The 11,760-nt window shown below is 36.2% G+C and overlaps 1 protein-coding gene and 1 pseudogene across 2 annotated transcripts; one reads left to right on the top strand and one right to left on the bottom strand.

Moving 5' to 3' along the window:
* The first annotated feature begins 3,398 nt into the window (after nucleotides 1-3,398).
* On the top strand, nucleotides 3,399-8,526 carry LOC143606626 (DNA-directed RNA polymerases IV and V subunit 2-like; annotated as a pseudogene). The gene is made up of 6 exons (XR_013148785.1): nucleotides 3,399-3,851; nucleotides 4,477-4,687; nucleotides 4,764-5,635; nucleotides 6,935-7,226; nucleotides 7,694-7,698; nucleotides 7,983-8,526. The product of XR_013148785.1 is annotated as a DNA-directed RNA polymerases IV and V subunit 2-like (transcript).
* An 813-nt stretch (nucleotides 8,527-9,339) lies between these two features.
* On the bottom strand, nucleotides 9,340-11,467 carry LOC143606624 (protein NODULATION SIGNALING PATHWAY 2-like). The gene is made up of 2 exons (XM_077082332.1): nucleotides 10,852-11,467; nucleotides 9,340-10,112 (listed from the first exon to the last, which is right to left on the bottom strand). The coding sequence occupies exons 1-2, from the start codon at nucleotides 11,465-11,467 to the stop codon at nucleotides 9,340-9,342; spliced, it is 1,389 nt and encodes a 462-aa protein (XP_076938447.1).
* Between the last annotated feature and the right edge of the window lie 293 nt (nucleotides 11,468-11,760).

The following is an 11,760-nucleotide window of genomic DNA, read 5'->3' as shown; positions in this document are numbered from 1 at the left end:
AAAAACTTTGGGGGACAAAACTGCCAATTTTGAAAGTTCAGAATTTCCACCAGGTGACTTTAGCGCCGCGCTAAGGTCAAGGGCAGAGACCTTAGTGCCGCGCTGAAGGCAGTCTGCACCAGCTCGTTTTTTTGTTAGTTTCTAAGCAAACATTTGACTTAAACCATCTCATTTTCATGCAAAACCCTTTTATGCATGACCATTTCAACTTACCCTATATATACACTACCATTTCCTTTCATTTTCCCCTACAACTCCAAAATCTCTCCCAAATACAAAGATCTTAATGTTATTTTCTTAGTGTTCTTGAGGTTTGACTTTCAAAAGTCAAACTGAGTTTAATCTTCCATTCTAATTAACTTATGTAGTCTTATTAACACTTGTTTATTGTTAGACAACATATATGTAATATACACCCATTGTTACCTTTGGTAGTTACTTCTCCGGTTCCGTTCGGTGAGCTTTCGGACCTTGTAAGGCAAGACTTCATGGAGTACTTACGTGGTCATTATTATATATTTTTCGCATCTAACAATCTAACTTTATTATTGTTTGCTAACAATGCTTAACTTCTGCTCATTTTAGTTTATTTACAAGTTCCATGGTTATGGGTTGAGGGTCTATGCTTCGGTTTAACCGTAAATAGCTCAAAACCGTAAACCGAACTTTTGCTTACTAGTTTTGTTAAAATAGTTGTTTAAACATGTTTAATGTTAGATTTGAGTTTTTAAAATCATTTTTACAAGTTCTTTGATATTGGGTATGTGGAAACCATCTATGAACTTATTGGGATATGGAAACCGAACTCTTGTTTAAAGACATTATTGTTAACTTTTTGGTTGTAAAACTTAAGTTTCTTCAATTATAGATTATTATACAAGTTCATGGATATTTGGGCATGTGGAAACCATCAATGAACTATTTGTGAGATGGAAACCGAACCAAACCAAATTAAACCAACTTTCACTCGCTTAAGACACACAAGTGTGTTTTTTTGCTATCAAGAGTTGTATATTTCTTTAAAAATAGTTTACAAACTGATTTTAATTATTTTTTGAAGTACTTGGAAATGTTGGATCCAACTTGCTCTCCTAACAAATTTGGACCGACAAAACCGAACACTCGCTTAACGTACGTTGATAGTTCTTAAACAATAGATCTGCATACTTGGTTAAGTCTTATTAAGTTTTATTGAGTTATCTCATAACATTCATTATTTTGGAAAGTTGGCTTTGGCTTGACCAATTATCAAGACCCGAACCAACAACCCGATACACTCGTTAAAACCCGTTTTAGTATATTTATTCCAAAGGGACTTGCATTCTTGCATTTTTACCCACCTTATTACTCAACATTGGTTGAGTAAATATTAAGGTTAGATACTTTTACCCGGTTACGAGTAAAGTTACATTTTTAAAGGGTTAATATTATACATTCGTAAATATTTATATTTTAAACCTTAAACTTTAAATTGTTGCATTCTTATCATTTATTCCATTAAAGACTTCTTAGACAACCTTTCAAATACAAGACTTCCTTTCACCTAAACCTTGCCCGTTAAACCTCATCCTTCCGGTTACCCGTTATTTTACCGATCAAGTTTATAACTTGAATGTGAGTACTTTCATACCCCGTTTTCTATATTTTGTTTTGGGGGTGACAGTTCATACTTATTCAACTTATGCTTTATACTTGAGTCTTAAACCACAAACGTTATTGTATATTTTACTTAAATAAATGCTTGATTTGGTGTTCTATGCTTATATGATTATATGCTTATGTGTTTACCGCTTTTGGAGGGTTGAATCATAAATTCGTGAACTATCTGGTATTCTCTTATAGCACGGTGCCGTTAATGTATTCTTATTAACGACCTCATGAAATCCGAATCTATTTGGTATTCTCTTATAGACGGTGCCGCTAATGTATTCTTATTAGCGACCTCATATTATCCAAATTATTGCTATTTATTTGTTGTTTTGTATACAAGATTGTGACTTTTCTTATTATATACATATTGTTCAAACTTTTGAATTGCTCACCAATCTTTGTGTTGATAAACTTTATTTTATGAAATGTTACAGGTTTGACTTTGGTTGACTCGAGAACTTGGCGAAAAACGTTATCAAGACCATTAGGATATTAGTAAAATGAACAATATATTTGTTTACATGTATTCAATTTGTTTGTATGAACAAGATGTGTTGTTTATTGATTTATGAAATAAATGAGTTGATTAAATATTGTCACTTTAATAATGTCTTGTGTTTTGGGCAATCCGTTGCATCCCGGCATGTTCCGCCTTTGATCGGGGTGTGACACTTTTATTTCTTGGGCAAAAGTTGAAAACGTTACAATGTTGTGATTTTTGAAACTTTTACAATTTTCATTGCTAAAAATCTTGTTATACGTTTGGGCAAAAGTTGAAAAAGTCATAATATTGTGACTTTTGAAACTTTTACAATTTTCATTACTAAAAAACTAATTTTCTTTACTCAACTTTTTCACTACCAAACACCTTATAACCTCCTTTTACTTTTCTTTAAAGTTAAAATCCCAAACACCCTCTAAAAAAATGTAATGGTGCAACAATTTCTTTACTATACCGGTGTTTGTATCAAGTGTAGTGTTTGTTGTTGGTATAGGTATACAGCTAGCATGCCACTTGTTTTTAGCATGAAACCCACTCAACCTTCACTAGTGATGATTTCATTCCGTTTTGCATTTCACTTGTCCAAGAAATCGACCGTGAGCTGAAAATAATATAATTCAATCAACCACCTCCAACTTCTTATTTTCTAAGTGTATGTACTGTACAGCTCCTCCTCCTCCTCCTCTGTAACTGCATGCCAACTACTTTCTTCATTTTTCTAACTACGAGTGGATGATTCATTTTGTGCTTTGTGTGCATGTTTAACATTTTGAAATTATGTGTCGTTATTTTCTGTTACTACATGTCAATGCCTCCTTTCTGTTACGGAGGAGGAGGAGGAGGAGTATGCAAATTATTATTTATTTTGAGAAAAACTTCAACAAGTCAAAGCTTGGCGTTTGCAGTGTGAAATTAATACATAAAAGTTCAAAATAATACAATACCCTCGTTAAGGCTCAATGAGCCTAAACGATATTCCCATACAAGGCTCGAGCTCAGGCTTGACAACTAAACAAGCTTTAGTGGTGTTTGAGATTCCTTATTTTACCTCTAAATAATTTTTCATTAAGTTAATAAGTTACAGTATTGTAACTTATGGAACTTTTCTTGTCACGATATACAATATAAGCAATCCCAAACAACCCTGGGCTCTGTTTTATTAGGGTTTGTCATGCTTCAATTCTTGTCTTTTGCATCACACCCCCTGGGCTCTGTGTTTTATTAGGGTTTGTCATGCTTCAATTCTATGCAGGAAGCAGGACCAAGCAACAAGGAGAAGCCTTCAAATGGAGAAGCACATCTCGACTTAACCGATGATGATATGATGGATGCGCGGTCGGTTAAAGATGATTTTGATGAACTGACTTTAAAGACCTTTACTAAAAGGGCATCAACGTCGTTTTTTAAACACTATGGTCTTATCAGTCATCACATCAACTCCTTCAATGACTTCATCAAAGTAGGCATTCAGAATGTGTTTGACTCCATTGGTGAGATAATTGTTGGTATGATCCATCAAAGAAGGGTGATGAATGGAAATTTGCTTCCGTTAAATTTGGGAAGGTGACTCTCTAGGTTTTGGACCGGAGAAAAGTTTACAGCTGATAGTGGTAAAGATTGCCTCGAGTTCTTGCCTAGACACACCCGTCTTCAAAATATGACTTACTCCTCCAGAATGAAAGTTCATATAACAAAAGAGGTAAAAGATTATACGCACAGGTTCTTGTTGATTTCTATTGTAAGTTATGTCCTTAAACATCTGCTATTTGCCTGATTTCATGTTTTTGGTGTAATCGAAGAATCTGTTAGTATATGATGCAATGCAGTCACTGCGGGTTGAATTGTTCAACTCAAACATGGCTCGTATTTTTTTTTGTTGAAAACATCAACTCTAACCCGCACACACTTAAAATCGTAAGTGTATAACCTGAACGTGACCCGTTTAACCCATTTATCTAAACATGTCAAAAAGGTTGACACGATAACCAAGGTGTAAATGTGTTAATCGAATTGGTGGGCTGCAAAAAGTGGGTTAAACAGGTTAGTAGGTTCTGTTTGTGTAGCCAAACAGGTTGGCGGGCCTACCTGTTTGGCTGTTTGACTAAACGGGTTAAGCAGGTTAACCCGACTACGACCTGTATAATTAAGCATGTTAGACCTAACACGACCCGTTGTTTAATCGATAAGCCAACCAACCACCTATTATTTTCACGTTGTGTTCGTGTCAGGTTGGAAATTGCCACCCCTAATCTGATGCATTATGCACTTATGCTTGTCCTTGTGGATTTGATCTGTGAACATGTGTTAATTTTATAACATTACAGATTTACACTCAAGAGCTTGTTAGAAGTGACAAATTTAAAACTGGAAAAGAGAAGTTTCTTGACAAGACAATCATAAATAGTGAGGAGCGGGAAGTGTATATCGGAAGGATTCCCGTGATGGTTAAATCTGACTCGTGCTGGATGAGTGGAGCCGACAAAGACGACTGCGATTATGACCAAGGTGGCTATTTCATAATCAAAGGAGCCGGAAAGTTAACAATATATACACTTCCATCTAGTATTATTATTTACTTCACAATAAACTTATGTTTCATAAATGCTTTTGCAGACTTTTATTGCACAAGAGCAGCTTAGTTCTAACAGAGTTTGGGTGTCAGGCACTCCAAATTGGCGTGCAACATACCGTTCGGTTCACAAGAAAAAACGAGTTTATGTGAAACTAACAGGCACTCCAAAACCTGAAAATATTGTAGGTGGGGCCCAAATGATAGCAGTATACATGTTAAGCTTAACAGATATGCCGATATGGATTCTGTTTTTTGCCCTTGGGGCATCTTTAGACAAGGAAGTAGTTGACCTGATTGATGCTGACATCACTGATGGCAACATTGTAAATATATTAACCGCTTCAATTCACGCAGCTGATAAAAAATGTAAAGAGTTTCGTAAAGAAAGAAACGCATTAAACTATGTTGAAACGCTTCTCAAAGATAGCAAGTTTCCTCCTAAAGAGAGCGTTAAAGAATGTATTGATAATTATTTATTTCCAAATATCATTACGTTATCTTGGGTATATGGTGAAGTGTCTTCTAGAAGGTTATGTGGGTAGAAGAAAAGTTGATTATAAAGAAGATTTTAGGAACAAACGGTTGGAATTGGCGGGTAAGTTGCTTGAAAGGGAGTTAAAGATTCATCTTAAACATGCTGAGAAGCAAATGGTGAAGTCATTGCAACGGGATCTTTATCCGGATCGGAACGTGCATCCAATAGAGCAGTATTTAGATTCTGCAATTATTACGAACGGGCTTTCACGGGCTTTTTCAACGGGCTCGTGGTCACATTCTTACAAAAACATGGAGAGAAGTTCTGGTGTTGTGGCTATGCTTAGAAGGGCTAATCCTCTGCAAATGGTTTCTGATATGAGGAGGACACGTCAGCAGGTTTTGTATGCCGGAAAGGCCGGAGACGTGAGATACCCGTAAGTTAGTTTGATCTCAAAAGTCAATACTGTATTTCTTTGCCTTTTAAAATATTGACCTAAAAAGTCAATGCTGTATCTATTTGCAAATGGTTTCTGATATGCGATGCCATGTAGGGAGATTGTGTCAAAAAGAAAAAAAATGATGTGTAGGGTTAACATTCTTTTCTCAAATTTCTAATGCTTTTAAATAAATAATAATCTGATAAAAAAATTATAAATCTATCCTATTAAAAAGGTATCTAATTTGTTTGAATAAATTGAATTTAAGAGATTAAAAACCTCCAAATGGGTAAGGTGCATTGGATTTTAGTAATCCTTATTGACTGTTATTGGCCGATAATAATCCCTATTCATTTTATTGCCACTGACGGTCCCAAATTTAAAAAAGTTGCCCCCTAATGGTCCCCCGTTAAAAAGGACTTAACGGCGTTATACTTTTTTCCAAATTTTTAACTAATGTTTTAGGGCTTTTGATCTGAAGGAAGATACGAGTAGATTGATGTAAAACTTAGCACGAAACATTAATACAAACGACTTGATTTTTGTTAATTGGAAATTCAAACACCCGAATTGAACATTGTTTCGCCGTTTTGGAGCACGGTTTCGAACTAAGTTTTGCATAAATCGACTCGTATTGTCCTTCCGATCAAAAGCCCTAAAACATTAGTTTGAAATTCAGAAAAAAGTATAACGTCGTTAAGTTCTTTTTAACGGAGACCAGTGGGGGCCAACTTTTTTAAATTTGTGACCGCCAGTGGCGATAAAATGAATAGGGATTATTATCGGCCAACACCATTCAATAGGGATTATCCAATAAACCAAATGGGCAATACCATTTTTGTCCAGTTTTGTATTTTCTATTCAATTAATAATATAATAAACGCAAATAAACTTTACTATGAACAAAGATATTACATAATTTGTTTGTATAATAGAATTTAGGAGGTTAAAAAAACATTTGATATAACACTTTGTGCATGTGTATGAACTATGGAGCTAGCTATTGATTTCCTTAAACACAGGCTAGTTTCAGGGAAAGATCAATGAAATATGAATATACTGTTTTTGTATTAATCATATTAAAAAAAACAAACTAATTCCCAAATTCAAATACAATATATATTTTTACTATTAACACAAAGACCCTGATTGCTTGATTATAATCTATAATTCACTTCAAAAGTTACAGGTAGAAAATCTGAATCCAAATTGACATTAGTTTGACCTCAAAAGTCAAATGGCATCTCTTTGCCTTATGCCCATGTGATACTTTAAATCTTTGTTTGGTGAATGTAGACACCCGTCTCACTGGGGAAAGATATGCTACCTTTCTACCCCTGATGGTGAAAATTGTGGATTGGTAAAGAACTTGGCTGCAACTGCTCTTGTGACAACAGCGGTTCGGGAAGACCTTTCTGATAAACTGATAGCCTGTGGAATGGAAAAATTGGTGGATGATACCTCAACTTCACTCTTTGGAATGGACAAAGTTTTCTTGGATGGTGAATGGGTTGCGAATTGTAAAAGTTTTGCTTCGTTTGTAGCCGAGTTCAGAAACAGGCGGCGTAGGAAACAAGTACCTCATGAGGTTGGTTACTTTCTGTTACGTTTTTTATGATGTTAAATTGCATATGATTTACACTGGCCCACATATAGCTAGGCTAGGCTCCTTTAAGTTGCAAGAGCTCGAGCTGGGCTCGTGAGTAGTTTTTCAAGCTCGAGTTTGGCTCGATTATTATTTATTGTGAAAGTGAAGGAATATGAACTGAGTAATAAACATAGGAGGGTGAACCCTCAATATATACAAGTAGGAACTGCATACACCTATACTCAGGCCCATGGACCGTAAACTAATATAGAACTAGATATACAACATTTATTAGTTAATCTTATAAAAAATTATATCGGAACTTTGAGAAAAAGAATCAATGACAACCACGTATTTAGTATTTTTTAATAGCGTTAACGAACGCAAGTTATTAGAGAAAAATAAAACTATCAAAAAATTAAATGGGATAAATCATATTAATTTATATACATTTCTAATTATATTAGTTATGGTATACATGGTGACTTGATAAAAGGAAAAAAATTACACGTGGTAGCTTATACAGTGTTTGGCTACTATTCATAACACATATTTTACTAATGCATATATAATTTATATACATTACTAATTATTTTTACAAGATATTTTAATTGTAATTATTATATAACGTAATATATATTATTTAGTTATTTTTATCATAATTTATGCATAATAATTAATATATAAATATATATTTAATAAATTCTTAAATAACTGGCTGTTGACTTGTTTGACCTATTTTCCTTAAATTTTTAGGGCTGGGTTTTCGAGATGGGGAAACGAGAGGCTGTATGATGGGCGAACTGGAGATGTGGTGAAATCTCTTGTATTCATGGGACCTACATTCTACCAAAGGCTGGTCCACATGTCGGAAGACAAGGTGAAGTTTAGAAACACGGGCCCCGTGCACCCTCTGACCCGACAACCAGTGACAGACCGTAAACGGTTCGGTGGGATCAAGTTTGGCGAGATGGAGCGGGACTGTCTCATAGCCCATGGAGCCTCGGCTAACCTTCACGAGCGGCTTTTCACACTCAGTGACTGCTCGGAGATGCACGTATGCAGAAAGTGTAAGAGAATGGCTAGTGTCATTAAGAGGTCGGTCCCAGGCGGGCATAAGGTTCGTGGGCCCTACTGTCGGATCTGTGACTTGGTGGAGCATGTTGTGAAGGTTAGTGTCCCTTATGGTGCAAAGTTATTGTCTCAAGAGCTGTTTAGTATGGGGATATCTCTCAAGTTTGATACTGAACTATGCTAAATATGGTCTAGTATATGGTAGGCTAATTTATTTAGCTTTTGGTAGAATCGATCATCAATCATGTGAAATAGGAACAACTCTTCTTTTGGTAAAAACGGTTTCGCTGACTTGTACTCCATGCAGTTGTAGTTGTACGTTGCCCCTAGGTTGTGCAGAACTTGCAGTTTTAGTTGTACATATTATGCATCTTTTTTGTTGATTTCTGCTGTTGTTTTATCAGGCATCTTTTTGTGGATGTGTGTGTGTGGTTCAAGTAAGAAAATTAACTTGGCCTTCTGGTTTTGAAAAGGGTAACTCAACAAAATACACTTAGATTATCCGTCGTTTCCAAAATATTCTTGATGGTTAGAGCCATTCCAAAATATATTTGATAGTTGAGCCACTCATGAGAAGACAAATAGGATTAACCGGCTTAGGTAGCTAGCATTTAGCCAGACAAAAAACCTTATAAAGGTATACTGGGATCAATAAGCTAATTTAATCTAATCTAATCTAATCTAATCAATACACGTGTAAAAGGGCAGTCAACTAAGATGGTTTAGTCCCCTCTTTTAAACTAGTCGGCTAGATTTAGCTACCCGCTTTACATGTGTGTTATTTAGATTGGTTGTTTCTGAGGATCTCACTGTACTTTTTTTTGTTAAGTTGGGTAGTAAAGAAAAGTCTATTTTCTTGGTGCATTTACCCCTCAACCTTACTACGAGTTGTTAAACCCTTTCTTTATCTTAGGTGAAAATATGTTTTATTTTATAAAGCATGAGAGAGAGAGAGAGAGATGCAATCCACCACAAGAAAATGTGAAAACAAACAAACAAACAAACAGATCTAAGGTAACTAATGGTAAAGATAGTAAAATCAATCCAATTGAGAACATGTCCAAACAGAAGCGGAAAGCAACCTTCGAGATTTCCATCCTAAAACAATCTTATTACTCCCACACTCCTCTGCCCTAAACCCATCATTAAACAACCCCAACAACAACTTTGCCTGGCACTGATTGGCAAAGCTTGTATTCACCGCTTCGAACCCCGGCTCAGTCATCAACCAATCACCCCACGAACCACCTTCACCCTCTTCCCGATACACCCGAGCCACCGACCCCACAATGCGTGGACCCATGAACACCCGTTCGACCAACGCCCGAGCCCGCCCTTGCATTGGAAACCCAGCCTCCAACGAGTCGTAAACCGCCGAGTAATGGTGCAATGTGTCCATGAACCGGCCAACGAACCCGCCTTCAACTTTTCGACCTTCTTCTTCGACAAGCGTCACTAGTTTGGGGTTTACACTCTTGGCCCCGGTGAGGAAGGAGGCCACCGAGGTTGGGGGTCGGTAGTTGAAGTGTGGGAGATGTAACATGCAGTTAATGATGATGGCTTCTCCTCGTACTAGCTTTAAGGATGATGGTTTGAAGGTTTCCTCTGCATGGTCTAGTTTGCATTGGTGGAAGGAGAATGGTTGGTTGATTGAAGCTGCGAAAGAAGTTAAACGACGCCCGGTTTCTTGGACGGTGGAGATGGATTTCTTTCCGCTTCCTGGTCGTGATAGGGCGGTGATGCGGAGGTAGGGAGGTGGTGATCCGTCTTTCCGGGATATTAAAGCTTGCATTAGTGATGCCCATTGAATACCTAAAAACATTCATACAAATTAAAACGTCTGCTTTAGAAAAACATTCATATTTTTTTTGAAAAAAAAAGAAGAAAACAAAATAAAATATCACGACCAAATTTTACATTTATTCTGAAGTACCAATCTTTGTATTTAATAAAAAAATATTCAAATATGATGATGTTAAATTATTGAGGATGATGATTTGATTGTATTTGTAGTTGTTTAAGAGGGGATGGGAGAGTTGGAAAGTTATAATTATTGTAAAAATAATACAGTAGATTATTAAATTTAAAAGATGGAGATGGTCTCTTTGTTTTCAAAATAATTTTAAATTTTATAATTTTGCAACCAAAATAGTTTCTTTATACTAATTACTAACCCAACCCCCGGGCCCACCCTCCTGTCAAAGTGTCTATGTCATCGACCCCACCATATTGCCATCCTTCCAATGAGTGAAGCTTTAAAACCGGCTTTGTTCAAAACTCACCAATCAGCAATGAATCTTAAAACCGGCCGAGATGGCAACAACGTCCTATTAGGCATACTCTTAATCATGACATTTTAATTTTTATACAATATATTAACCACAGTTAAAATAATTAACTAACAAATAAACTTAAACGACAAATAATAAAGAATATTACTACATGTATTATTTTTCCCTTTAGTAAAATATTTTTACTAAACGTATCTTTTTCTTTCCCAAGTATTACTAACTAACAGTAATAAATAATAAACTCGGTTAGGTTAATATACCTTCCATAATATCGTAATCGATTATGTGAACCCGTCTTTCATTTGCCACGGCTTCAATGATGGCTTGATTCGCAGTAAAATGCCCGAACTTCACATACGGCGACATGTCCTGTAAGATCTGGAATGCCGCCACCACGTCGGTCCGGTGGTGATGCTGTTGTTTATAACGCAACCCACCACCACTTTCAAGCAAACTAAGCAACGCGTCGGTGAAGTACGCGGCAAGTCTTTCCATATTAGTGCCTTCATTCGGGGACACTAAATCCTTGAGCCGAACCAGTATCACTGCAGCCAGATCATGGCTATTATTATTGTCCATGGCTTCTGCTGCAGCCATCAATAAGTGGACCAATCTCAACCCTTTTAAGTCATCATTAAAGGGTGGTGAATCCAGATTCTTATGCTCGGTTTTATCGCCTTCATCCTCGTCTTCTTCGTTCATTTCAAAGTCTAAAAGGTTATGAAAGCTTTCTTGTGGATGCATACAGTCCACCACCGGAGACCACTCACCCAGGTTGCGGTAACGGTCGTCGTCTCCGGTGGTGGTGCTGTCGGTGGTGGTGCTGCAATGGGATAGATCAAGCTCCGGCAGGTGGTGGTTGAAAACCATTGCCATTTTTAGGCTAATAATATTAGAATTGGAGGTGGAAAGTATTAGAATTGAGATTGTGCCTGCAGGTGGTTATGCCTTTTATAGAGAGTAAGAGATTTTAAATATTGGAGAAAGAAAGTTATAAATCATATAATAAAATCATAACATTGTGGCCTAAGTTTATAAATATTATTATTATTATTATTATACTAAGACGGACACTTCCGATAGGTTTGTTTCTATTTTATCATTTTTGAACAATTATTCATATTTTTTATGATTAAACAAAGTCCAAAATAAAATTACATGGAGGGTTT

Source organism: Bidens hawaiensis, unplaced genomic scaffold (assembly GCF_021521415.1).
Source record: "Bidens hawaiensis isolate Kalapana, Puna unplaced genomic scaffold, B.hawaiensis_p1.1 tig00076072_1, whole genome shotgun sequence".
Classification (NCBI taxonomy): Eukaryota; Viridiplantae; Streptophyta; class Magnoliopsida; order Asterales; family Asteraceae; genus Bidens; species Bidens hawaiensis.
Note: the sequence above shows the minus strand (reverse complement) of the source record. Positions and strands in the feature narration are given on the sequence as shown.